This window comes from Musca domestica, unplaced genomic scaffold (assembly GCF_030504385.1).
Source record: "Musca domestica strain aabys unplaced genomic scaffold, Musca_domestica.polishedcontigs.V.1.1 49, whole genome shotgun sequence".
Taxonomy (NCBI): Eukaryota; Metazoa; Arthropoda; class Insecta; order Diptera; family Muscidae; genus Musca; species Musca domestica.
The window spans coordinates 2,275,610-2,303,043 of NW_026712344.1; the positions used below are offsets into that span (position 1 = coordinate 2,275,610).

General features: G+C 35.2%; 4 protein-coding genes and 2 long non-coding RNA genes across 6 annotated transcripts; 3 read left to right on the top strand and 3 right to left on the bottom strand.

Annotated features, from left to right (window-relative positions):
- Positions 1–2,024: 2,024 nt before the first annotated feature.
- LOC101891254 (pre-mRNA-processing factor 39) lies at positions 2,025–8,476 on the top strand. The gene is made up of 8 exons (XM_005190546.4): positions 2,025–2,167; positions 2,458–2,564; positions 2,848–3,772; positions 3,831–4,060; positions 4,126–4,251; positions 5,935–6,209; positions 6,268–7,518; positions 7,641–8,476. The coding sequence occupies exons 1-8, from the start codon at positions 2,119–2,121 to the stop codon at positions 7,900–7,902; spliced, it is 3,225 nt and encodes a 1,074-aa protein (XP_005190603.1). The 5' UTR covers positions 2,025–2,118; the 3' UTR covers positions 7,903–8,476.
- A 1,520-nt stretch (positions 8,477–9,996) lies between these two features.
- Positions 9,997–14,911, bottom strand: LOC101891082 (DDB1- and CUL4-associated factor 10 homolog). Its single transcript, XM_005190545.4, has 6 exons — positions 14,377–14,911; positions 14,182–14,295; positions 13,542–13,911; positions 13,319–13,474; positions 12,962–13,250; positions 9,997–11,452 (listed from the first exon to the last, which is right to left on the bottom strand). The coding sequence occupies exons 1-6, from the start codon at positions 14,553–14,555 to the stop codon at positions 10,614–10,616; spliced, it is 1,947 nt and encodes a 648-aa protein (XP_005190602.1). The 5' UTR covers positions 14,556–14,911; the 3' UTR covers positions 9,997–10,613.
- A 2,275-nt stretch (positions 14,912–17,186) lies between these two features.
- On the top strand, positions 17,187–18,222 carry LOC131804765 (26S proteasome non-ATPase regulatory subunit 9-like). The gene is made up of 3 exons (XM_059127937.1): positions 17,187–17,421; positions 17,513–17,854; positions 17,913–18,222. Exons 1-3 carry the CDS (start codon positions 17,320–17,322, stop codon positions 18,129–18,131), a joined length of 663 nt encoding a protein of 220 aa, XP_058983920.1. The 5' UTR covers positions 17,187–17,319; the 3' UTR covers positions 18,132–18,222.
- A 1,192-nt stretch (positions 18,223–19,414) lies between these two features.
- LOC131804766 (uncharacterized) lies at positions 19,415–20,684 on the bottom strand. The gene is made up of 2 exons (XR_009343269.1): positions 19,957–20,684; positions 19,415–19,875 (listed from the first exon to the last, which is right to left on the bottom strand). It is a non-coding gene; the product is annotated as an uncharacterized LOC131804766 (long non-coding RNA).
- Positions 20,685–22,766: 2,082 nt separating this feature from the next.
- On the top strand, positions 22,767–23,802 carry LOC131804789 (26S proteasome non-ATPase regulatory subunit 9-like). Its single transcript, XM_059127981.1, has 3 exons — positions 22,767–23,001; positions 23,093–23,434; positions 23,493–23,802. The coding sequence occupies exons 1-3, from the start codon at positions 22,900–22,902 to the stop codon at positions 23,709–23,711; spliced, it is 663 nt and encodes a 220-aa protein (XP_058983964.1). The 5' UTR covers positions 22,767–22,899; the 3' UTR covers positions 23,712–23,802.
- A 1,192-nt stretch (positions 23,803–24,994) lies between these two features.
- Positions 24,995–26,250, bottom strand: LOC131804790 (uncharacterized). Its single transcript, XR_009343277.1, has 2 exons — positions 25,535–26,250; positions 24,995–25,455 (listed from the first exon to the last, which is right to left on the bottom strand). It is a non-coding gene; the product is annotated as an uncharacterized LOC131804790 (long non-coding RNA).
- Between the last annotated feature and the right edge of the window lie 1,184 nt (positions 26,251–27,434).

Consider the following 27,434-nt stretch of genomic DNA (forward strand, 5'->3'; position numbering starts at 1 on the left):
AGAAGAATACAGGCACAGCTTGGGAGTATTGATATGTCAAAAAATGTTAAATGTTTTTTATTTGTATAATGTTTTTCAACCATTTTTACAAATTTAAATAATTTTTCATTCAATATTTTCTAAATGCAACAAGTTGTTTTCATTTATTTGATATTTCTAATAATTTTTTAGTTGAGGTAAATAGCGTAAAAAAATGAAATGCTTGCTTTTTCATTCAAAAATATGATCCAAAGGACTCAATCTTTCATTTCCATCGCAAACTGGTAAATATCGCCAATGCGCGCCCGCAATGTTCGATTCTTCCATTATGATATCGGAAAAAATGCAGGACTAGTAGATTCTTGCAGGTTATGGAACAGAGGAAAAATTGGCCGAAGTCGGGCACATTTAGAAAAAATTGTAATCAGCTACCCTACCTTTTTATGGTACTTTTTATGTGGTAGTAAAATGCATATCTGTTTTGGATCTGTTTGTCTTGTGTAAACGCCACTCTGCAACACTCTACTATTTTTGCAATTTGTTTGTCGATATCATGAATGGAAAATTGGTTGTCATAGTAAAAATTTTACATTCTTGCATGGTACAATATGGAGATAGAACAGCTTCGTAAAACTACAGAAATACAGTCCCGATGCCCGCTTCCGGTCAGAATTATTCAAAATTATATCCAACAAGTTTTTTATATATTATAATGATTATAATGAGTTAAATTGCGCGAAATGTGAATGAAATGCCTGCATGTTCTCTCAAAAATGTGATCCTAAGTGGTCAATCTTTCAATTCCGTGGCAAATCTGGTTAATATCATTAATGCGCCCCGAATTCAATTTGTTTTTATTTTTCAAAACAATAAATAAATATACTAAATTGGCAGAAGTCGGCACACTTAGAAAAAAATGTAATCAGCTGGTAGCTCTAACTTACCTTTTTTTGTACTATGCATTCTTGAATTTCTGGATATACTTATATTTGAAAAGAGATTTAAAATTTTTTTGACATGTCAATGTTCCCAAGGGTTGATACATCTACCCGTATTCTTCTGCCATGGAACAGACCATAAGTCACATGGTAGAAATACCAGGTAGCAACATAGGCGAAAATTACAACAAAGCAATTTTTTTAGAAACTTGATATGTCAAAGTTTTAACCAGGGCGAATTTATTTGAAGTATAAAATTTTGGGCAAATTGGTTTGCACCAATCAGAATTCTTCATTCTGAAACATTGAATAAGTTTGTTTTGGTTTATTCATATGTATATATTAGTTGAGATTAGTATATTTTTTAACATATAAACTGAAAATACTACAATAACTGGAAGTGTATACGTATTATACCATCAGTCATATCGCATAAGATATGTGATATGGTAGGGCATAACAACTTCTTTGTCATTTTTATTTATTCCAGCCTCACACTGAAGCATCCTCCCGACTTCTTTGCATTGGGCTCCGCTATATATACACCGTATTTTATATATTTAATGTATATTCTCACTTTTAGCAAATACGTACCCTGGACATTTCTTTTTTGAACCACCAGAATAGAATTGATACATCTCTGGTACAGCGCATGGTAATAATTTCATTCTACAACTTATGCCCGTTATATACTTTGGGTTGAAGTGATGAGAACATATTTTGGCGTTTGGGTTTAAAGTGATCCCACAAATCGCACTCCACTTCAACCTCTTCGTCTCTTCCTTGGGTACATTGAAAAATTTTGCTTGTCGTTCACTATCCTTTCTTTTGCAAACAGCACAGCACCTCATATTCTGTTTTTTTTTTTTTTTTTATTTGAATTATATCACAAAATTTGATTTTTATATTTTTGTGTTTATTTTTTCCTCTATGATGTTTGAATACATAACAGAAGTATTTCTACGGCGAATTCGAATTACAACAACTTCTTTGACATATCAAGTTGACTACAGCTGGCCTGAAAGGGTTACCTTGTAATTCTACCATGATAAGTCACCTCTACTTCATATATTCGATTACCAAATTACTCAATACGCATTTGCAATAACAATCATTCTATAACCACAAAAACCTCATCACTACTATTTAGTGTTGTCAAATAGTTGACACAACTTGTCAAACACGCCGATATTGCATAAAAATGGCGTCTGCTGAAGAAGGAAACGTTTTACAGGAAAATGAAAATTCGGGTAAGTTTTTTGATAGGCAGGATCGCAACAAAATATCCAAAGTGTCTTCTTTGCGTCCACGTATATTTCGTAAATGAAATTTGTAAAATATTAATGAAATACAGAGGGAAAAAAGACACCCATGACAACCTCGACGCACATACACACATGTATTGTGTGTGACAGCTTTGTAAGCAACGTGAGATAGAATTTTGTGTGTAACTGCTGAGAACTAATGTATATATGGACAATAATTATATACTCATTAAGAAAACGGTGTGGTAATAATATTTAATTTATTTTATTTGAAGGACGCCGAACACGTTCTGGAAGACGGTCCTCAACAACAATACATACCCAAGCATCACCTGCTAGAGCCACCAGGCGTACAAGGAAATCCCAACGGGAACAAGAGGAGGTAAATATAATGATAACCCGATACTTAAACTGCTTGATAAGAATCTTGAAAATAGTGATGAACACTTTTGCATTTACAGTCGTGTGCATATGTGGCGTTGTTCCATATGCATATGATTAATTTCTTACAATGTCTATTGCATTGAGTTGGAATAGAAGTTGAAAGAAATTATGTGATTATTTGCAAGGGCCATCTGACTTCAATTTTCTAGAAAATTATGTGAAATATGTGTACTTACACCTATTTTTACAACTAACCACAAACATTTTTGATATTGTTTTAGTTGAACGAATTGCCCGGCGAAGAGAGGGGAGACGATCGACAACAAACCGAAGATCAAGAACAGCAATCAAACTTTATTGCCGAGATGATAGCTGAGGCTGCACAGGGTGTTGGATTAATTGATAATGAACAAGACCGAAGCCAGTCACAGCAACAGCAAGTAGCCACAAATGTAGAGGAGGAAACAAATTATGTTTCTGGGGAAGAAAATGCTATTATTTTGTCCGATGCTAATCTAGATGAAAAATCTTCTTCGTTTCCATTCGGACCTGAAGGTGGCCATTCAGAAACTTCGGAAGATTTGGCTGACAATCAAGAAAATGATAAAGTCAATACTGATGAAAATCAACAGAATGCGCAGGAAAACTCTCTACTTGCTTCCTTAGCAGGAGACAATGCCAACAGTTTGCCTTCGGTTGGCGGCGGTGATTCTGAAAAAGAAAACTTTGAAGCAAAGGTTCTTAATCACAATGATGTCATAGACAATTGTGAAAAAATGGATTCAGAAGATTCCTTGTCAGAGCCTGCCATTGTAAGTGACATTCCCATGTCCGGTGGTGATATAAGTGATGCTACCATACAAAACACGGAAATAATTTCGGAAGACGAACTTCCCCTGCCCACCAAACCGGAAATTAATGACGCCGAAGAAGTGTCAGATGAAGAATTACCAGCGCCACAACGTGCTGAGCTACCGCCTGACGCTGAAGTTATATCCGAGGATGAATTACCAGCGGCCGCTGAAAAACGTAGTCCCTCGCCCAATGAAAGTTCAGCTAAAAAACGAAAGGTCCAGGATGGATCTGGTAAAGAAGAAGTTGATTCGGCATCAACTAAGAAAGATGAAGAATACAATCCCATGAGCCCAACTAGTGAAAGTAACGACTCGCCAGGTCCCACTGAAAAGAAGGCTAAAATTGAGGGTGGTAGGTATTTAAAAAGTTTTGTGTTTGATAGAAATTAGTAAACAACTTCTAATTTTAGAAACAGAGACCAGGGACAAAGATAGACACAGAGAAAAGGAACGCGAAAAAGACAAGGAACGAAGTAGTTCTGGCAGCAGCAAGGATAAAGAGAAAGATAAGGAACGTGAAACTGATAAAGAAAAAGAACGGAAGAAACTACCAGATTTGGATAAATATTGGCGTGCCGTCAAAACCGATCCTGCCGATTTTACTGGTTGGACATATTTACTTCAATATGTAGACAATGAGGTAGGTACTTATGCAAATTTGTAGAAACATAAAGTTCATTTTTATTGTGTATATTTTTCACATAGTCTGACGCTGAAGCAGCCAGAGAGGCTTATGATGCATTTTTGTCACATTATCCCTATTGCTATGGTTACTGGCGTAAATATGCCGACTATGAGAAACGCAAGGGTATCAAGGCGAACTGCAATGCGGTGAGTACATTCAGATCACAATCAAATACAGTTTTTGAAATACGTTGTATTTTGCATAATGGAATTTATTATATATTAATAAAATATTCGTTAATAAATAAAAAAAGTAAAAACAAACCAAGAAAACATTCAACAGAAACTTTCAACAATAACAGAGAAGAGGTGACCGGATGACTGGAATTCGGATTTTGTTCGGATTTTTTATTTAGTTTTTATTTTATATACATATACATGAAAGTGAACAGACTTGTATAAAAAATATAAGGATACTTTTGGGATTTTGGTGCTACTTGAAAATGTGTTCGGTGTCTTTTTTTTTTCATTTACAAATTCATTTTGCAATTTCGATCGTTTAGAACTGCACGTTTTTATTTATTTTTAATTTTCCAACAATTTTTGATAAAAAAAATAGTATTTCGTTTTTCAAAAAGAAGTTTGTGTTAAAATGAAAAAGAACTGAAATATAGTTAAAAATTACAAATAACATTTACAATTCAGGCGTAAGTACAAATGGAGTTTAAAGTGAAATTATATTATACAAGCAAGTTCTTACAATTTGCTTCTATGGAATAAGTTAGTTTATGCTGATATAACTATTTTAAATAAATTATTTTTAATTACTTGCTGAAATCACAGCCCTAAAGCGCAGTCTACATTAAGACAATTAAATTGTATATGTGTGTTGTGTGTGAGTTATAACAAAATCATTTGTAACACATTCCTCGTGAATCTTATAATATCGTAAAAGTGCAATTTCATGCGTTAAATTGTGTGAAATGAAAGTGCCGTAGGACGTTTGAATAAAATTGGGAAACAAATGTGCATAGATAATCTTGTAACATCGAAAAATTAAATTCAGATTCGTTCAGCTCTGTTGAAGTACTACTCCACTTTCCTGTTATGAGGATTAAAAGCTTATCATCTTCCGCCACATATGGGCTGGGAGAAGCATTTAAATCCAAAAGCTTAATACTCGATTTCCGGCATATTTTTGTGATAATTAATCAAAACTTAACGTATGTTCACATTTATATAAAATTCATAAGGTTTCTAAATGTGAATATGGTCTAAATCCCAAACATCTATAATTTCTTTTTTGAAATAGATTCAAAATCAAGATGAATCGTAAGACGCATACAGGGTTATTTGGAACTATTCATAGATTTGCATACTTTCCCCCGTTTGAACATTACAAATATTATGTTAAAAAATGAGACTTTTATTGGCGTTTTACAAATCCAAAGAGAGATTTTTAGTATTTAACATGAATTTGTTTCTATTGAGAAAAAAATCCATGGATCAAGGGCTAAATCATATATTTCTTGTTTCAAAACTTAATTGAATTTGCCGATATTTTAAGATTGATGAGATAATATCTTATGTATCCCCAACCTATCACTTTTACCAGTATTTCATTATCCGTAATTCTCTTATACAAGCACACACACACATTAGCACATACAAACATTGCAAATTGTCTGTAGACTCACTACTACCACCCACCCTTAAAAATGAATAAGACAGTTGCAAAACAGTTAAGTATCCGTGAAGTACATATTCCACTAAACACATATCAAAAATCTCTTTTTTCTCTTTCTGGTTTCTTTTCAAACAATCTCCCCGACCTCCCCTTAAAACATATCTCCTCACAACCATTTAAATATCGAATCAAATAAAATTTAGGTATTTGAACGTGGTTTGGAGGCAATACCTTTGTCGGTGGACTTGTGGATACATTATTTATCACATGTTAAGAGCACACAATCCGATGATGAAGCCTACATACGATCGCAGTTTGAACGGGCGATACAAGCCTGTGGCTTGGAGTTTCGTTCAGACAAACTTTGGGATGCCTATTTGAAATGGGAGAGTGAAGCCAAAAGGTATAAACACATGGTTGGCATATATGACCGTTTGCTGGCCATACCCACGCAGGGTTATAGCGGTCACTTTGACAAGTAAGATAAACTGGATTTTAAATCATAAAACAAAGAAAATTCACATTTATTTTTTTAGTTTTCAAGATTTAATAACTCAACACTCCCTCACAAGCACCATTAAGCCCGAGGAAATAATAAAAATTCGTGGCGAGTTAAAAGAATCATCCTCTTCGTCAAAATCATCTTCGTCCAAGTCAAAGTCTCGTCGGGGTAGTTCAAAAGATAAGGAACATGAATCATCGTCCAGGGATAGGGACGCAAAGGATGAGTCATCGGCCAAAGATACAGAAACTGGTTCTGCGGAACCAATGGCTGTCGATGCTCCCACCGAGACCAGCGATATTGAAGAAAAGAAATCATCTACTGAAGATCTCAGCGATTTGTCTACCCTGACCGATGAAGAAATGTCATCAATAAAAGATAAAGTCATATCAATACGACGTAAATTACACAAAAGCACAGTGGCCGCTGTAACTGCCCGCTGGACCTTCGAAGAAGGCATCAAAAGACCCTATTTCCATGTAAAACCACTGGAAAGATGCCAACTGAAAAACTGGAAAGACTATCTCGACTTTGAAATTGAAAAGGGCGATCGTAAAAGAATATTGGTTCTGTTTGAACGTTGTTTAATTGCATGTGCTTTGTACGATGAATTCTGGCTGAAGATGATACGTTATTTGGAAACAATACTACATGAGCCAGGTATACCGGCGATTTTAAGCGATGTTTTCCGACGGGCATGTGAAATACATCATCCCGACAAGCCCAGTTTACATCTAATGTGGTCTGCCTTCGAAGAATGCCAGTCGAATTTCGACAAAGCTGCTGAAATTCTAGTAAATTTGGAAAATAGAGTACCAAATCTGCTACAGGTGGCCTATAGGCGCATTAACATTGAACGTCGTCGTGGCGATAATGAAAAATGTAAAACATTGTATGAACACTATATAGCCACAGCAAAGAATAAGAATATTGCCGGTAGTTTGGCCATCAAATATGCACGATTCTTGAACAAGATATGTCACGACTTGGAGGCTGGCCTGAAGGTGTTACGTCAAGCCTTGGAGAAAGATAATGCCAACACTCGGGTAGCCTTACAAATGATAGATTTGGCCTTGCAAAGACCCATTGTGGACGAAGATGAAGTAGTGCTAATTATGGATAAGTTTATGGCACGTGAAAATATCGAACCAGAACAGAAGGTGCTGTTTGCCCAACGTAAAGTGGAGTTTTTGGAGGATTTTGGTAGTACGGCAAAAGGTTTGCAGGAAGCCCAAAGAGCTTTACAATTGGCCTTGAATAAGGCCAACGAAGCCAAAAAGAAGCGGTAAGTTGTGTAGTGAAATTATCAAAATAGGATTCTATTTTTGTATATGATAAAGTAATATTTTTAAAGTATTTTATATATTATATAAATGTATATACTAAATGTTTCTTTCCTTATTACAGTGACTCAAGTCCCAGTCGAAAATCAACAGGTCATAAAGATGCCTCTGCCACATCTAGCGCTGCGCAGTCAGGTTATAACAATGGTTCCTCGGGAGCATCGGGTAGTTATTATGGTTCTAACAATTCAGCAGCATATTATGGCCAGCAAAACAGCGGTTCATATCCCCAACAATCATCGTATGACAGTTACTATAACCATTGGCAGTACAACACCGGTTATAGCGGTTATGGCCAATGGAGTGGCTATACCAATTATTATTGAAAATCCAAGTCTAGATTACGATATGAAATATACAAATCAATAACAATAACAACATTAGTAGTTTACTCTATATATACAATAATTATAAAATAATTATGACTTTTTTTGTCTTATTATTAGTCGTAAACAAAAACCTCAACAAGATTATATTTGGGGGATGCATAAATGATGCATCCCCATGAAAGAATTCACAAGCCCTTAATTTTATATATATATTATTATATATTTCTATATAATTGACACACTTTCATTTCCTATATATCTATTATTACTTCTGTTTCTGCCACATAATCTTGTTTATAAATATTAGTCTCGCACCTTCGACGTTAATTTTTGCTTTATTTGACACAATTTATCTTATTTTATAATCGTAAGTTTTTATTCGTTGTTCAAATATAAAACAAGAGAGAAAAGAAAACCAACAAAAAAAAAAAAAACAAACCAAACTCGCTATCGGCATTGATTTTTATTCGTTACTTCGTTTTTCGATTCTTCATCGTTCGTACTGGAATATCATGCAGAATATCTACAAAATCACAGCAAAGAATAAATAAAAATTTTAGTACAACCAAAATCGCCTTTTTTCGTTTTCAAGAGAGCCTCAGTTTGTAACAGGTAAGAACTAAAATTTACTTATAAAATTTGCAATTCCTATAATACAATGAGATTTTAATCTAACCTGGAGTTTACACAAGACAAATTGTCTTTAATCAGAGCTTAATGTCTGGTATTTTTAAAAAACAGTAAGTGCTAACAAATTTTAAAATTGCTTTTAAACAATAATAATATCATAGAGAAATAAATACTAACGTACACAAATAGAATTTTAATTTAGAATTTATGCTGCACTGTGCTGCAGGTTATTAAGACATAATACCCTGAATTTGTTTGTAATAACATGCAAAAGAAAACAAGATAGACCCATAATTTATTTTTACACAACAATCACAATTTTATTCGATTTTTAGATTCAAGTCCGACCGTCTGCCTGTTCATAAACTTTTGGTAAGAATCGGATCGGATTAAGACGTGTCTTCATATATTTTTTCGCCCAAATAGGATGAGTTTTGAATGTCAAAGAAAATAGGGTCAGATATAAACGAAAACATATTCAATCTAAAAATACCTTAACCAAATGTTGCCAAGATTGGTTAAGATTTGTATATAACTCCCGGAAGTGGGCGGAAGAAAACAGCAACATTAACAGAAATGGTTCCAAAAAGTAAAGAAGCGACTTTATCGCAACCCACGTCGCAGTGGCCGAAAAATGACTTATGAGCTGAACATATCGCAATATTCCATTTGGCAAATATTGAAAAATGAGCTCGGGGTAAAACCATTGAAATTCCAAAAAGTGCAAGAACTTACACGGCAACAGAAAAAAAATAGTCTCAAAAGAGCTAAAGAGTTGCTTCGCTTGGCCGAATGTGGTGAACTGCCGAATTTGGTTTTCTCCGATGAGAAAACAGCAGTTTGTGAACAAATAAAATGATCGTGTTTACTTGCCAAAGAGTTCAGCTTAAAACGTGCACCCTCTTTTGGCCACCAGAACTTAAGCGCCGGCCATGGTGATGGTGTGGATCGCCATAACAGCCGATGGTCGCTCTCCGTGGCATCAGAATAAATGACGAATATTATCGCGAAAATATTCTGGAGGGTGTAATAAAGCCTTGGGCACGCAAACATTTTGGCCGCAGACCTTGGGCATTCCAACAGGACTCAGCACCCGCCACCCAAGAATGGTTTCAAAATGAGGTTCCTCGCTTCATTTCCAGTGCACAATGACCACCAAAATCTCCGGATACCAATCCGTTGGACTATTGTGTCTGTGGAGTATTTTGGAAAGCAAGGTTAGCACTAAAAAATACCAAAGTGTCGATCACCTCAAGCAAGCGCTTCGCCGGGTATTAGCCAAAATACCGCAGATCAACATTCGGGCAGTGTGTGACGGTTTCATTGGCCGTTTGAAGGCCATAACTCGTGACAAAGTGACCAAGTGAGTCGCAAGTGAAATAAAGTTTACTCCCCGTTCCTTAGTAAAACGAGCTGATGACTGCCTTCGCCTCCAAAACACAGTAAAAAAACACATGCGACTTGTATATTTTCGAACAGTTTTTATTTATATTAATATCCAATTAATGTACTTCTTATCTTATAGATAGATGTATTGAAAATCAACTTTCAAACGATTTTCTTTTTGGGGGGCAGGGGGTTTGTTTTTATAAAATTGTAATTATACATATTAAGAACGAGAAATTTTAGAATCAAAACACAACAATGCCTTAAGTATTCATTGGTTTGCACAAAAATTAAGACATAATACAAAAAACATCACATGAAAAATGTTGAAATGTAACCATGTATATTTTATTGAGAAAATTGTGCAAACCAAAAAATATTTCTGGTAGTTGGTGCTGGCTAAAATACAAAAAGAAAAAAAATATTTCAAATTACTAAACATATTTTGTTTTTCTTTGCCTTATAAATTAAAAAGTCTACAATTAAAATCCAAAGAGGGTATGGTCTAATTTTATAAAAAGGGGTTCTTAGCGTTTTGTAAAATCAGCCATAACCGATTTTTTTTAATACAAATATATACATAGAACTATTGGAGGTTATTTCAAAAGGAAATGTGATTTAAATGAAAATAAATATGATTATATAAAATAATACGAAGAAATTGTCGCATTATTATTATTATTATTTTTAATTTACAAAACCGGATGATACCAAACAACTTTACCACTTTTACAACCGGTTGCCAGCAATGGCTCTGTTGGACTGAATTTTGTGCTAAGAACCTTGTCGTCGTGACATCGCAGTTCTTTCAACACACATAGTGTGCGGGGCTTTTGTTTGATTGTTTCGATTTCCTGAAAATGTTGTGGATACTCTGAACTGGTTTCCGTATAGCCCAACAATCGTACACCATTGTCATAGGGCGAGCAAACAATACGACCATCAGCCGAAAAACTCGGCTCTTTAATGAATCCCTTACCTTTGTTGGGTTCTTGAATGTAATACATTAGCTTTTTGGGATTTTCAAAGATTTTCCTTTCCCGATTGTAGTAATTGTTACGTTTCAGTGGTATGATTAATGGACGCACACGTATGCGACCAAGTGGTAAATACGGTGGGGAATCACTGCTGGATGTACTGCTGCCATCGGTTGAATTCGCTGCTGCATCTGATCGATACGAACGCCCTGATCTTCTCGATGGGGAATCTGATGAACGATTGTTTGTACTATCATTGCCACTGCGATTGGAGGAGGCTGAGGCAGCTATTGCTGGGAGTACGCCACTGCTAATGGCATATACATAATTATATCCGGTAACGGCATTTGAATTGCGGGGGCGATTTTGGCGTATTGCACGTTCTTGTACAGTAACCTCAGCGGCCCAAATGTCGGGGACGAATGTTTGATTTGAAGCTGCAGCCGCCGCAGCTGTTGTTGATTGGGGTTGACTACTTGGGACAGTATTATTTGCAGTAGAGGAACTTGAAGAAGACGATGCTGATGGTAAAGTTGGAGGTGGAGGGGGTGGTGCTGTGTAAAAGAAAAACGAACAAACAATTTTTATTCATTTATTTTTTGGATCACATGTATATAGGGTGAGATAAAAAACAGCAACAAAGTCAAATGCCATAATTTTTACATTTTTTTGTAAAATTTATTGAATGAAAGCAAAAAATGTCGGAAATAGCATCAAATTTTAGAATAAGTTTAGATTTGTTCGAATTGGTAACCTTTGGCACGAATTATGGCCTTCAAACGGCCAATGAAATCGTCACACGCTGACCGAATGTTGCTCAGCGCTACTTTGTCACATTCCCGGCGAAGCGCTTGCTTGAGGTGATAGACACTTTGGTATTTTTTAGTGCCAACCTTTCTTTCCGGTATTTTGGCCCATTCCCGACGAAGCGCTTGCTTGAGGTGATCGACACTTTGGTATTTTTAGTGCCAACCTTGCTTTCCAAAATACTCCTGACACAAAAGTCCAACGGATTGGTATCCGGAGATTTTGGTGGCCATTGTGCACTGGAAATGAAGCGAAGAACCTCATTTTGAAATCATTCTTCGGTGGCGCGTGCTGAGTGCGACGGTGCTGAGTCCTGTTGGAATGCCCAAGGTCTGCGGCCAAAATGTTTGCGTGCCCAAGGCTTTATTACACCCTCCAGAATATTTTCGCGGTATTTATTCTGATGCCACGGTTGATTAATACGAGCGGAGAGCGACCATCGACTGTTATGGCGGTCCACACCAACACCATGGCCGGCGCTTAAGTTCTGGTGGCCAAACGAGGGTGCACATTTTAAGCTGACCTCTTTGGCAAGTAAACACGATCATTTTATTTGTTCACAAACTGCTGTTTTCTCATCGAAGAAAACCAAATTCGGCAGTTCACCACTTTCGGCCAAGCGAAGCAACTCTTTAGCTCTTTTGAGACTATTTTCTTTCTGTTGCCGTGTAAGTTCTTGAACTTTTTGGAATCTCAGTGGCTTTACCCCGAGCTTATTTTTCAACATTTGCCGAATGGAATATTGCGATATGTTCAGCTCACGAGCCATTTTCGGCCACTGTGACGAGGGTCTCGATCATGTCGCTTCTTTACTTTTCGAACCATTTCTTCTGATATTGCTGTTTTTTCTTCCGCCCACTCAATTGACGTCGGACTACGCTACCAGTATCACGATAACGAGCGATGGTACGAGACACCAAAGATTTATTCACATTTAAATTCTGGAGTGCTCTAACGATAGCCACTTGTGGTTTTCCAGCCAAATATAAAGAAATCACAATATCACGCTTGAATTCCATAACAAATAACTTTTTTTTCTGGAAAATTCTCACCAAAATGCTTTTGTACGCTTCTAAACAATATAATGAGCTGTCACTGGAATAATTTTAACAACTGTCGGATGAGTGGCTTAGAAATTACAGCAGTCTGAAGTTGGTTGTAGTTTTTTCATCTCACCCCGTATTAATCTACTATGGAACTGACGGTTCCTCATATTGTACACCACCACCTATATGGTAGATATTTGTTTTACTTACCACCACGTCCTGGAAGACGAGGTCTTAATACACGTTGTCGACGATTTATACTGAACAGTAAATCATCTGTAGAATCGCCACTTTCATCACCACCAGCACCCATGCCACTTTGTGATTCATCTTCACTCTCACAGACTAATTTACGTTTTCTTTTCGAACTTTGATGTTCCTCCTGTACCTGTTCGGTAATATCAGTTGGTTCTTCGTTTATATCGTGGATACATGACCATTCAGTCTTCTCATCATAGCTTATATTACGGCTTAATATTGAATGTCCTAAAGGATGGATCTAGAGAACAAGAAAAATTGTTTATTCTTTCATAGTTAATATTCCTAGTAGCCTTGGGATAAACTTACTTGCAAAGCTAATATAACTTCAGCATCGTTTTCTTCGGGAAAATCGGTCACCAATTCAACACGATTTTTCTTTTGCTTCTTGGAAAATACATGATCAAATTTGGCCGCTTGGGGTATATACTGATGACCCATTTGCATTAAACGATAAATGCTGGGCTGTAATATACCAATATGTTGATATAAATTTTTCGTTTTTAAATTAAAACATATATCTGCAACTTACCCTAAATCCATTTAAATCCTTATGCAATGAGGTCAAGTCTAAATGATGTATTATCATAAGATAGCCTCCTGTCGAACAAATTACCAGTTTTGTACAATCTGGAGAAATGCGGCAGCGCATTAATCCGCTAGTGTGAAAAACTTTTTGATATATAAGACCCTGTTCTGTGTGGGAATTAATGTCCCATGTAAATATGCTTCCATCGAAACCAGATGTCACCAATAGATTATCTTTGTGTGAATATTCAATATTTTTCACCCAATTAGAATGACCATGTAAACTTCGAACTTTCTTCTTCAGGAATCTTAAATCCCACAAAGCAACTGTTGTATCATCGGAGCAAGTGGCAAACATACGTTCATCTAGAAATCTAAAGAAACATTAGAAATGTTTAAAAATTAAGTCCATGAATGTTGGAGATTTTCAATATTAGATAAGATGAACCATATTTCAGAACTATCTTCAATTTGTTTGACTTGTAAGACCCATGATTACGATCATATCACATGGCTCGCTAACATCTGCTGACGAGTTCAAACTAATGAGCAAACTCTGTATGACCAGCCTTAACTTTGCACTACACTTTTTCTTTTGCAATTCCTTGGAATATTTGCAAAAAAAATCAACAATTCCAACTTACTTGATACAATTCACATTGTCATTGTGCGCATCCTTGATGTGATATGTCTGCTTCTGTGTTACCGTATCAAAAAATAGTATTGACTTCTTTTCGCAGGCAGCTACCAAGACATTACTATATATGGAAATGTATAAAACAAGAACGAAGATATTTCACTAACAAAATAACAATGTAGCTGTCGATTATAATATTAACCCTTTGGGAGAAAATTCCAAATTGAAAACAGCTCCATAATCTGAGGTTTGATTTGGTATATCGTTCCAGTGTTCGAAATCGGTCAGCGATCCATAGACCAAATTCATAACATTATCAAAATCTCCACGCATGGACCTCAGGCCATATTCTCTCCGATACAGCCATCTGTGAAGGCTCATTCTAAAAAGAACACTAGTTGTGTCCAATATCTTTGGGATGGGCAAAAAAGATAGACCTTAAGTACTTGTCTCAACCGGCTGGAAAAGCGTAGTCTTGTTTAGAAGTTTAATTTCTGAATAAGTCTTATTGCGATTGTTCGTTTGTAATAGTTTTTCTGGTCTTCTGCGATATTGCGTGTCTACAGTTTACTGGCTAACGGTTTATTTAGCAAACAATAAACAAATAATTTCAAGGATTATTGAGGAATTTATTATTTAGTTAATTTGTTTAATTTGTTGTTTTCACACAGCGAAACGAAGAGTGAAATCAGTATATTTTTCCTTGACAGTTAGTGGGCTGACAGCTGTTTTGGGGCCACTTCAGAAACAAGGTTGCCAATGCAATCGAAAGATCTTAAATACCCGACATGTTCATGTGCATGATACTGTGCAGTACACGTGCTGTGAAAAAATAAGGCCTGTCATATACGATTTTCAGTAACAATAATTGAGGATATACTAGTTTTACAACTTTTTACTCGGAACACGTCACTTCATAATATTTTCTAATTTTTTAATGTTTACTATGAGAACGAAGGAACATCAATCCTGCTATCATGGCACAATAAAGGGCTAAGTACATAAGAAGCTTGAAGTCATGGCTAGGCATATTAATGTCAAAATATAATGGAAAACGACGGCTGGATTTTAGTGCGGCTCTGTAATCCCTTTGTGAAATATCACAAAATATGCCTAGCCATGACTTCAAGCTTCTTATGTACTTTGCCCTTAAGAGGTAAAAATTTCGGAAGTATTTACTATTAAAATACAACCGAGAGTTGGTGCCCGGTTTGAGTCTATTTTCTTTCAGTTGCGGTTTAAGCTTTTGTACTTTTTGGAATTACCCCGAGCTCATATTCCGAATGGAATATTGCGATATGTTCAGCTCACCAGCCATTTTTCGGTCACTGCGACGTGGGTTTCGATCAAGTCGCTTCTTTACTTTTCGAACCATTTCTGCTGATATTGCTGTTTTCTTCCGCTCACTTAATTGACGTCTGGCTACGCTACCAGCATCACGGTAACGAGCGATGGTACGAGACACAAAAGATTTATTCACATTTAAATGCTGGAGTGCTCTAATGATAGCCACTTGCGGTTTTCCGGCCAAATATAAAGAAATCACACTATCACGCTTGAATTCCATCACGAATAACTTTTTTTCTGGAAAATTCTCACCAAAATGCTTTAGTACGCTTCTAAACAATATAATGAGCTGTCACTGGAATAATTTTAACAACTGTCAGATGAGTGGCTTAGAAATGACAACAGTCTGAAGTTAGTTGCAGTTTTTTTCATCTCACCTGACTGACAAAGACACGTATTAATCCGATTTTCAAAGCCTGAGGGCGACTCACGGTTACTATTTAAAAGAAGGAAAATGTCATCTGCGTATTGAAAAGTTTTGTATGACTCGGAGTCAGTGACATCCTCAAGGTCATTTACAAACAATATAAATAGAAGTTGACCTAATACCGACTCCTGCGGTATACCACTATAGGCCAAAACAGTATCTGACAGTTTTTTATAATTCCTAATTAATTTATTAAAGGAAAAATTGGTAGAATAACTTACATACTCCGCTCAAAACATGATATCTTAATACCTTCAGATGTCAACTCGAAAAAAGGCCGAGGAAAAATTGATCAAAATAATTGGGGAATATTTTTAGATATACAATGAAATCAGAGATTTCTTTCTTTCGTGACTTGTAGTGAAATTTGATGTTTTTGACGTCTTCCTTTCGAAAGGATGCTTTGTTGCACACAAAGCGCGGCTTTGGCCCTAAAATGTATATTTAAAATATATATAAATTCCAGACCTATAGGTAATATTAAGGCTCTTGGCGTCGTCTAAGACCTATAATATAATTTTATGAATGTTTTTACTTCAGGAGTTTTTAACCGTATTAAGAAAATGACCAAAAAACGCCCTTGTTGACTCTTTTGAGGGTTAAAGTTTTCGACTAAAATATTCCTCGCATTGTAACTTGTAACATTGCACGGAATCCGAGTAATCTGGATAAAAAATCTTTCAAATAGCCGATAAAGGATCTCCTTGTTATAATTGACTGCCACATTTAAAAATTGAGAATTTTGCAAAGACCCATATTTTTCATATTTTGTGCTCAATTCTTCTTGAAATTCTTCAATAGTTTAGCTTTAGTGCATATCAAATTACATATAGAATCCAGTATTACTCTCATAGAAGAAAAAACCGCGAAATTTCCTAAATTTCACGAACAAAATCACTATTTGTTCTATAAGGCGCCAAAAAATCGCCATGTCACCAAATCAAAAATGAAGTCGCAAAACACATTGAAAAATCGCCACGTTTGGTTAAAAAATGCCATGTCTGACAACCCTGCTTAAAGCGTATTCAGATAATACAGCCGTACAAAATTCAACGCAGCATTTTCGTATGATCCCCAATCCGACCAGTTTTGCCATGTAGCATTAATTGCAATCCATTCTGATACACTTTAAACAAGAAGAGGCATTGAAACGTATGACAATGTAAACATTAAACATGAATCCAACATTTTAGTAAGATCCCCAATTCGACCAATTTTTGTCATGTGGCATTACTTGTTAGTCATTCTGATACACTTTAATTAAGAAGATGCATTTAAACATATGACAACGTAAACAGTAAACATTGTAAACATCGTACTATATAAACAAAAAAATCTTAAATTTTTAAATTATATCAATAAACAACAGCAATGATAGGCCCAGCAACCACAAAAGATAAGTTATTAAAACTTATGTCCGAAAAGGAAAACTTGGAAATACAAATAAATGCCTACGGAAACGTTTTGGCAGAGGTATAAAGTTGTCTTTCCACTTAGCATCAAAGAAATGACTGTGCATTTTTTTCAATTATGGATTTATTTTATATATTTTTTTGTATCTTAGAATGATAATGTTGGCATGCATGGACCATTAGTCGATTCAGAAGGATTCCCACGCAATGATATTGATATTTATAAAGTTCGTCAGGCCAGGCAACAAATTATCTGTTTGCAAAACAATCACAAGACCCTAATGAAATCCATTGAGGAGCTAATGCACAAATTGCATGCCGAGACTAGACAAGAGGAACAGCAGAATTTAACCCAACAAACGTCCCAATTAAATATAAATGGCAGTTCCAGTGATAATTCGGAGGAAATGGACGCAACGGTAAATGGTTTGAGACCAGTAGTACCAATTGTGAAAATAACCCATGTTGACGCTGGATCGCCGGCAGAAAGAGCAGTAAGATAAATAACGATAATTGTGCCCTATTTTTATTCATGTTTGATCACTTTTCCAGGGTCTGAGAAGCCAGGATCGCATAGCCGAATTCGGTTCAGTCAATGCTGATAACTTTAATAAGCAGCTATCCACAATTGGAAGTATTGTTAGCCATAAACGCGACCAAAGAATACCATTAAAAGTTTTGCGAAATAATGAAATTCTGGATATAGTCTTAATACCACAACGATGGTCGGGCAATGGCTTGTTGGGCTGTAATATTGTTCTATCTGAATGAATCGTTTGCATGTAATAAACCATCATTATGTTATAAATGTATACAAAGGGAATTTAATAAATAAAAAAATATATATCTTTTTGGAAATGAATGAAGTGAAATTTGGTGAGATTTTTAGAATTTTATTCAATTCATAAATTGATTATGATCGGTGTGTAATATAGCCCAATAATTTGTACAAGAGTCCAGTATACGAGAGCGCCTTAAGAGATAAAAATTAACTATTACATTGCTGATAGTTTGCAAGTTCTTTCAAGCAGATTAAAAATCAAATAGTTTGTGATCGTTGTGAAAATAAGTATGTACATTGTGAAAAGAAGTATGTAAGTATATATGCCCAGCAAAAATTGCTCAGTAGCCTGTACTGAGCAAAACAAACAACATTTTCTAAAATTATGCGTTATTCGAATCAAATTGCAACTTCTGTATTGTACACTTAGTTTTTTAATGTTATAATAAAATGTTTATTATCTGTAAAATAATTAAAATATTTACTGAGTTTTTTCAAACTAAATTTTTCTGCAATATTTTAAGTAACTCAACTGTTGAAATTACTCTCCCTTTCCTCGCTCTGATTTACTGGAATTAATCCGAACAGGATAATTGTGCACTTTGGGCTTCAGATATTCGTTTTATATAGTAGGTTCCCAAACATTTTCTTGAATCAATATACTTTTTTTGAATATCCTTCATAAATTTTGTCGGAATTTATCCTAGGAGAAAAATATTGCACATTTTTTAAATATTCAAATTCTGTGCAGACCCTTATAAAATTTTAATTTAAACATGTAAATAAGCTCGAATGGGTCGAACTTTTAATATACTCTACCATTTGGAAAAAAATTGCAAATTGTAAAAATTCCGTTGAAAAGTGCCGCTAACTTCTTAAAAAATCGCGATTATCAGGTGTTACGTTTATATGGGTTTGAGATAATTCTGTTGAAAATGTAGCTCAAATCATTCAAATACCGGAAAATGGGAGGTGCCGTTATTTGGCGGCTTTACAAAGACATGGATCTGCTCAGATAGTATTCTGTAATAGGAAGTAGTGGTACAATGGTACAATAAGGAGTTAGGACAGCTTCGTATACAGCCCTGATGCTATGCCCCTTTCAGAACTACAGGAAAAAAGTTGTTTACATTTATTTGATTTTTTGTTCGTTCTTAAAATGAGTCAAATAGCGCGAAAGGTGAATGAAATGCCTGGATGTTCTCTCAAATATATGATCAAATCTGATTAATATCATTAATGTAAGCCCGGCAATTTAAGTTTCTTGCAATCATTGATTTTAAAAATATTTCGTTTTTATTTTTCAAAACAACAAATACATACACAAAATTTTGCAGAAGTCGGACACACTTAGAAAAAATTGTAATAAGCCGGTAGCTCTACCTTACCTTTTTACTTTACCATGGTAGTACCCATTGTGAACTCCAAATTTGAAATAATTCCTGTAAAAAGTGTAGCTAAAATTATTAAAATACCGAATAAAAGGTAGCCTTATATGGAGGTTATACGAAGACATGGACCTATATAAGCAATTTTCTGTCAGTGGAGGTGGTATTCATTGCTAATACCAAAATTGATACAATTCCGGTGAAAATATTACACAAATCAGCCAAATATCGAATATCGAAATTCACATTGTCATTGTGCGCATCCTTGATGTGATATGTCTGCTTCTGTGTTACCGTATCAAAAAATAGTATTGACTTCTTTTCGCAGGCAGCTACCAAGACATTACTATATATGGAAATGTATAAAACAAGAACGAAGATATTTCACTAACAAAATAACAATGTAGCTGTCGATTATAATATTAACCCTTTGGGAGAAAATTCCAAATTGAAAACAGCTCCATAATCTGAGGTTTGATTTGGTATATCGTTCCAGTGTTCGAAATCGGTCAGCGATCCATAGACCAAATTCATAACATTATCAAAATCTCCACGCATGGACCTCAGGCCATATTCTCTCCGATACAGCCATCTGTGAAGGCTCATTCTAAAAAGAACACTAGTTGTGTCCAATATCTTTGGGATGGGCAAAAAAGATAGACCTTAAGTACTTGTCTCAACCGGCTGGAAAAGCGTAGTCTTGTTTAGAAGTTTAATTTCTGAATAAGTCTTATTGCGATTGTTCGTTTGTAATAGTTTTTCTGGTCTTCTGCGATATTGCGTGTCTACAGTTTACTGGCTAACGGTTTATTTAGCAAACAATAAACAAATAATTTCAAGGATTATTGAGGAATTTATTATTTAGTTAATTTGTTTAATTTGTTGTTTTCACACAGCGAAACGAAGAGTGAAATCAGTATATTTTTCCTTGACAGTTAGTGGGCTGACAGCTGTTTTGGGGCCACTTCAGAAACAAGGTTGCCAATGCAATCGAAAGATCTTAAATACCCGACATGTTCATGTGCATGATACTGTGCAGTACACGTGCTGTGAAAAAATAAGGCCTGTCATATACGATTTTCAGTAACAATAATTGAGGATATACTAGTTTTACAACTTTTTACTCGGAACACGTCACTTCATAATATTTTCTAATTTTTTAATGTTTACTATGAGAACGAAGGAACATCAATCCTGCTATCATGGCACAATAAAGGGCTAAGTACATAAGAAGCTTGAAGTCATGGCTAGGCATATTAATGTCAAAATATAATGGAAAACGACGGCTGGATTTTAGTGCGGCTCTGTAATCCCTTTGTGAAATATCACAAAATATGCCTAGCCATGACTTCAAGCTTCTTATGTACTTTGCCCTTAAGAGGTAAAAATTTCGGAAGTATTTACTATTAAAATACAACCGAGAGTTGGTGCCCGGTTTGAGTCTATTTTCTTTCAGTTGCGGTTTAAGCTTTTGTACTTTTTGGAATTACCCCGAGCTCATATTCCGAATGGAATATTGCGATATGTTCAGCTCACCAGCCATTTTTCGGTCACTGCGACGTGGGTTTCGATCAAGTCGCTTCTTTACTTTTCGAACCATTTCTGCTGATATTGCTGTTTTCTTCCGCTCACTTAATTGACGTCTGGCTACGCTACCAGCATCACGGTAACGAGCGATGGTACGAGACACAAAAGATTTATTCACATTTAAATGCTGGAGTGCTCTAATGATAGCCACTTGCGGTTTTCCGGCCAAATATAAAGAAATCACACTATCACGCTTGAATTCCATCACGAATAACTTTTTTTCTGGAAAATTCTCACCAAAATGCTTTAGTACGCTTCTAAACAATATAATGAGCTGTCACTGGAATAATTTTAACAACTGTCAGATGAGTGGCTTAGAAATGACAACAGTCTGAAGTTAGTTGCAGTTTTTTTCATCTCACCTGACTGACAAAGACACGTATTAATCCGATTTTCAAAGCCTGAGGGCGACTCACGGTTACTATTTAAAAGAAGGAAAATGTCATCTGCGTATTGAAAAGTTTTGTATGACTCGGAGTCAGTGACATCCTCAAGGTCATTTACAAACAATATAAATAGAAGTTGACCTAATACCGACTCCTGCGGTATACCACTATAGGCCAAAACAGTATCTGACAGTTTTTTATAATTCCTAATTAATTTATTAAAGGAAAAATTGGTAGAATAACTTACATACTCCGCTCAAAACATGATATCTTAATACCTTCAGATGTCAACTCGAAAAAAGGCCGAGGAAAAATTGATCAAAATAATTGGGGAATATTTTTAGATATACAATGAAATCAGAGATTTCTTTCTTTCGTGACTTGTAGTGAAATTTGATGTTTTTGACGTCTTCCTTTCGAAAGGATGCTTTGTTGCACACAAAGCGCGGCTTTGGCCCTAAAATGTATATTTAAAATATATATAAATTCCAGACCTATAGGTAATATTAAGGCTCTTGGCGTCGTCTAAGACCTATAATATAATTTTATGAATGTTTTTACTTCAGGAGTTTTTAACCGTATTAAGAAAATGACCAAAAAACGCCCTTGTTGACTCTTTTGAGGGTTAAAGTTTTCGACTAAAATATTCCTCGCATTGTAACTTGTAACATTGCACGGAATCCGAGTAATCTGGATAAAAAATCTTTCAAATAGCCGATAAAGGATCTCCTTGTTATAATTGACTGCCACATTTAAAAATTGAGAATTTTGCAAAGACCCATATTTTTCATATTTTGTGCTCAATTCTTCTTGAAATTCTTCAATAGTTTAGCTTTAGTGCATATCAAATTACATATAGAATCCAGTATTACTCTCATAGAAGAAAAAACCGCGAAATTTCCTAAATTTCACGAACAAAATCACTATTTGTTCTATAAGGCGCCAAAAAATCGCCATGTCACCAAATCAAAAATGAAGTCGCAAAACACATTGAAAAATCGCCACGTTTGGTTAAAAAATGCCATGTCTGACAACCCTGCTTAAAGCGTATTCAGATAATACAGCCGTACAAAATTCAACGCAGCATTTTCGTATGATCCCCAATCCGACCAGTTTTGCCATGTAGCATTAATTGCAATCCATTCTGATACACTTTAAACAAGAAGAGGCATTGAAACGTATGACAATGTAAACATTAAACATGAATCCAACATTTTAGTAAGATCCCCAATTCGACCAATTTTTGTCATGTGGCATTACTTGTTAGTCATTCTGATACACTTTAATTAAGAAGATGCATTTAAACATATGACAACGTAAACAGTAAACATTGTAAACATCGTACTATATAAACAAAAAAATCTTAAATTTTTAAATTATATCAATAAACAACAGCAATGATAGGCCCAGCAACCACAAAAGATAAGTTATTAAAACTTATGTCCGAAAAGGAAAACTTGGAAATACAAATAAATGCCTACGGAAACGTTTTGGCAGAGGTATAAAGTTGTCTTTCCACTTAGCATCAAAGAAATGACTGTGCATTTTTTTCAATTATGGATTTATTTTATATATTTTTTTGTATCTTAGAATGATAATGTTGGCATGCATGGACCATTAGTCGATTCAGAAGGATTCCCACGCAATGATATTGATATTTATAAAGTTCGTCAGGCCAGGCAACAAATTATCTGTTTGCAAAACAATCACAAGACCCTAATGAAATCCATTGAGGAGCTAATGCACAAATTGCATGCCGAGACTAGACAAGAGGAACAGCAGAATTTAACCCAACAAACGTCCCAATTAAATATAAATGGCAGTTCCAGTGATAATTCGGAGGAAATGGACGCAACGGTAAATGGTTTGAGACCAGTAGTACCAATTGTGAAAATAACCCATGTTGACGCTGGATCGCCGGCAGAAAGAGCAGTAAGATAAATAACGATAATTGTGCCCTATTTTTATTCATGTTTGATCACTTTTCCAGGGTCTGAGAAGCCAGGATCGCATAGCCGAATTCGGTTCAGTCAATGCTGATAACTTTAATAAGCAGCTATCCACAATTGGAAGTATTGTTAGCCATAAACGCGACCAAAGAATACCATTAAAAGTTTTGCGAAATAATGAAATTCTGGATATAGTCTTAATACCACAACGATGGTCGGGCAATGGCTTGTTGGGCTGTAATATTGTTCTATCTGAATGAATCGTTTGCATGTAATAAACCATCATTATGTTATAAATGTATACAAAGGGAATTTAATAAATAAAAAAATATATATCTTTTTGGAAATGAATGAAGTGAAATTTGGTGAGATTTTTAGAATTTTATTCAATTCATAAATTGATTATGATCGGTGTGTAATATAGCCCAATAATTTGTACAAGAGTCCAGTATACGAGAGCGCCTTAAGAGATAAAAATTAACTATTACATTGCTGATAGTTTGCAAGTTCTTTCAAGCAGATTAAAAATCAAATAGTTTGTGATCGTTGTGAAAATAAGTATGTACATTGTGAAAAGAAGTATGTAAGTATATATGCCCAGCAAAAATTGCTCAGTAGCCTGTACTGAGCAAAACAAACAACATTTTCTAAAATTATGCGTTATTCGAATCAAATTGCAACTTCTGTATTGTACACTTAGTTTTTTAATGTTATAATAAAATGTTTATTATCTGTAAAATAATTAAAATATTTACTGAGTTTTTTCAAACTAAATTTTTCAGCAATATTTTAAGTAACTCAACTGTTGAAATTACTCTCCCTTTCCTCGCTCTGATTTACTGGAATTAATCCGAACAGGATAATTGTGCACTTTGGGCTTCAGATATTCGTTTTATATAGTAGGTTCCCAAACATTTTCTTGAATCAATATACTTTTTTTGAATATCCTTCATAAATTTTGTCGGAATTTATCCTAGGAGAAAAATATTGCACATTTTTTAAATATTCAAATTCTGTGCAGACCCTTATAAAATTTTAATTTAAACATGTAAATAAGCTCGAATGGGTCGAACTTTTAATATACTCTACCATTTGGAAAAAAATTGCAAATTGTAAAAATTCCGTTGAAAAGTGCCGCTAACTTCTTAAAAAATCGCGATTATCAGGTGTTACGTTTATATGGGTTTGAGATAATTCTGTTGAAAATGTAGCTCAAATCATTCAAATACCGGAAAATGGGAGGTGCCGTTATTTGGCGGCTTTACAAAGACATGGATCTGCTCAGATAGTATTCTGTAATAGGAAGTAGTGGTACAATGGTACAATAAGGAGTTAGGACAGCTTCGTATACAGCCCTGATGCTATGCCCCTTTCAGAACTACAGGAAAAAAGTTGTTTACATTTATTTGATTTTTTGTTCGTTCTTAAAATGAGTCAAATAGCGCGAAAGGTGAATGAAATGCCTGGATGTTCTCTCAAATATATGATCAAATCTGATTAATATCATTAATGTAAGCCCGGCAATTTAAGTTTCTTGCAATCATTGATTTTAAAAATATTTCGTTTTTATTTTTCAAAACAACAAATACATACACAAAATTTTGCAGAAGTCGGACACACTTAGAAAAAATTGTAATAAGCCGGTAGCTCTACCTTACCTTTTTACTTTACCATGGTAGTACCCATTGTGAACTCCAAATTTGAAATAATTCCTGTAAAAAGTGTAGCTAAAATTATTAAAATACCGAATAAAAGGTAGCCTTATATGGAGGTTATACGAAGACATGGACCTATATAAGCAATTTTCTGTCAGTGGAGGTGGTATTCATTGCTAATACCAAAATTGATACAATTCCGGTGAAAATATTACACAAATCAGCCAAATATCGAATATCGAAATTCACATTGTCATTGTGCGCATCCTTGATGTGATATGTCTGCTTCTGTGTTACCGTATCAAAAAATAGTATTGACTTCTTTTCGCAGGCAGCTACCAAGACATTACTATATGGAAATGTATAAAACAAGAACGAAGATATTTCACTAACAAAATAACAATGTAGCTGTCGATTATAATATTAACCCTTTGGGAGAAAATTCCAAATTGAAAACAGCTCCATAATCTGAGGTTTGATTTGGTATATCGTTCCAGTGTTCGAAATCGGTCAGCGATCCATAGACCAAATTCATAACATTATCAAAATCTCCACGCATGGACCTCAGGCCATATTCTCTCCGATACAGCCATCTGTGAAGGCTCATTCTAAAAAGAACACTAGTTGTGTCCAATATCTTTGGGATGGGCAAAAAAGATAGACCTTAAGTACTTGTCTCAACCGGCTGGAAAAGCGTAGTCTTGTTTAGAAGTTTAATTTCTGAATAAGTCTTATTGCGATTGTTCGTTTGTAATAGTTTTTCTGGTCTTCTGCGATATTGCGTGTCTACAGTTTACTGGCTAACGGTTTATTTAGCAAACAATAAACAAATAATTTCAAGGATTATTGAGGAATTTATTATTTAGTTAATTTGTTTAATTTAAGCGAAACGAAGAGTGAAATCAGTATATTTTTCCTTGACAGTTAGTGGGCTGACAGCTGTTTTGGGGCCACTTCAGAAACAAGGTTGCCAATGCAATCGAAAGATCTTAAATACCCGACATGTTCATGTGCATGATACTGTGCAGTACACGTGCTGTGAAAAAATAAGGCCTGTCATATACGATTTTCAGTAACAATAATTGAGGATATACTAGTTTTACAACTTTTTACTCGGAACACGTCACTTCATAATATTTTCTAATTTTTTAATGTTTACTATGAGAACGAAGGAACATCAATCCTGCTATCATGGCACAATAAAGGGCTAAGTACATAAGAAGCTTGAAGTCATGGCTAGGCATATTAATGTCAAAATATAATGGAAAACGACGGCTGGATTTTAGTGCGGCTCTGTAATCCCTTTGTGAAATATCACAAAATATGCCTAGCCATGACTTCAAGCTTCTTATGTACTTTGCCCTTAAGAGGTAAAAATTTCGGAAGTATTTACTATTAAAATACAACCGAGAGTTGGTGCCCGGTTTGAGTCTATTTTCTTTCAGTTGCGGTTTAAGCTTTTGTACTTTTTGGAATTACCCCGAGCTCATATTCCGAATGGAATATTGCGATATGTTCAGCTCACCAGCCATTTTTCGGTCACTGCGACGTGGGTTTCGATCAAGTCGCTTCTTTACTTTTCGAACCATTTCTGCTGATATTGCTGTTTTCTTCCGCTCACTTAATTGACGTCTGGCTACGCTACCAGCATCACGGTAACGAGCGATGGTACGAGACACAAAAGATTTATTCACATTTAAATGCTGGAGTGCTCTAATGATAGCCACTTGCGGTTTTCCGGCCAAATATAAAGAAATCACACTATCACGCTTGAATTCCATCACGAATAACTTTTTTTCTGGAAAATTCTCACCAAAATGCTTTAGTACGCTTCTAAACAATATAATGAGCTGTCACTGGAATAATTTTAACAACTGTCAGATGAGTGGCTTAGAAATGACAACAGTCTGAAGTTAGTTGCAGTTTTTTTCATCTCACCTGACTGACAAAGACACGTATTAATCCGATTTTCAAAGCCTGAGGGCGACTCACGGTTACTATTTAAAAGAAGGAAAATGTCATCTGCGTATTGAAAAGTTTTGTATGACTCGGAGTCAGTGACATCCTCAAGGTCATTTACAAACAATATAAATAGAAGTTGACCTAATACCGACTCCTGCGGTATACCACTATAGGCCAAAACAGTATCTGACAGTTTTTTATAATTCCTAATTAATTTATTAAAGGAAAAATTGGTAGAATAACTTACATACTCCGCTCAAAACATGATATCTTAATACCTTCAGATGTCAACTCGAAAAAAGGCCGAGGAAAAATTGATCAAAATAATTGGGGAATATTTTTAGATATACAATGAAATCAGAGATT

Excerpts from the sequence above, each read along its gene's own strand:
- LOC101891254 (XM_005190546.4), top strand. The coding sequence starts at position 2,119 with ATGGCGTCTGCTGAAGAAGGAAACGTTTTACAGGAAAATGAAAATTCG. Across the intron at positions 2,565-2,847 it reads CCCAACGGGAACAAGAGGAG|TTGAACGAATTGCCCGGCGA; the intron begins GTAAATATAATG and ends ATATTGTTTTAG. Across the intron at positions 7,519-7,640 it reads AACGAAGCCAAAAAGAAGCG|TGACTCAAGTCCCAGTCGAA; the intron begins GTAAGTTGTGTA and ends TCCTTATTACAG.
- LOC101891082 (XM_005190545.4), bottom strand. The coding sequence starts at position 14,555 with ATGAGCCTTCACAGATGGCTGTATCGGAGAGAATATGGCCTGAGGTCC. Across the intron at positions 13,475-13,541 it reads AGGATTTAAATGGATTTAGG|CCCAGCATTTATCGTTTAAT; the intron begins GTAAGTTGCAGA and ends GGTATATTACAG. Across the intron at positions 13,251-13,318 it reads AAGTTATATTAGCTTTGCAA|ATCCATCCTTTAGGACATTC; the intron begins GTAAGTTTATCC and ends CTTGTTCTCTAG.
- LOC131804765 (XM_059127937.1), top strand. The coding sequence starts at position 17,320 with ATGATAGGCCCAGCAACCACAAAAGATAAGTTATTAAAACTTATGTCC. Across the intron at positions 17,422-17,512 it reads ACGGAAACGTTTTGGCAGAG|AATGATAATGTTGGCATGCA; the intron begins GTATAAAGTTGT and ends TTTGTATCTTAG. Across the intron at positions 17,855-17,912 it reads GATCGCCGGCAGAAAGAGCA|GGTCTGAGAAGCCAGGATCG; the intron begins GTAAGATAAATA and ends TCACTTTTCCAG.
- LOC131804789 (XM_059127981.1), top strand. The coding sequence starts at position 22,900 with ATGATAGGCCCAGCAACCACAAAAGATAAGTTATTAAAACTTATGTCC. Across the intron at positions 23,002-23,092 it reads ACGGAAACGTTTTGGCAGAG|AATGATAATGTTGGCATGCA; the intron begins GTATAAAGTTGT and ends TTTGTATCTTAG. Across the intron at positions 23,435-23,492 it reads GATCGCCGGCAGAAAGAGCA|GGTCTGAGAAGCCAGGATCG; the intron begins GTAAGATAAATA and ends TCACTTTTCCAG.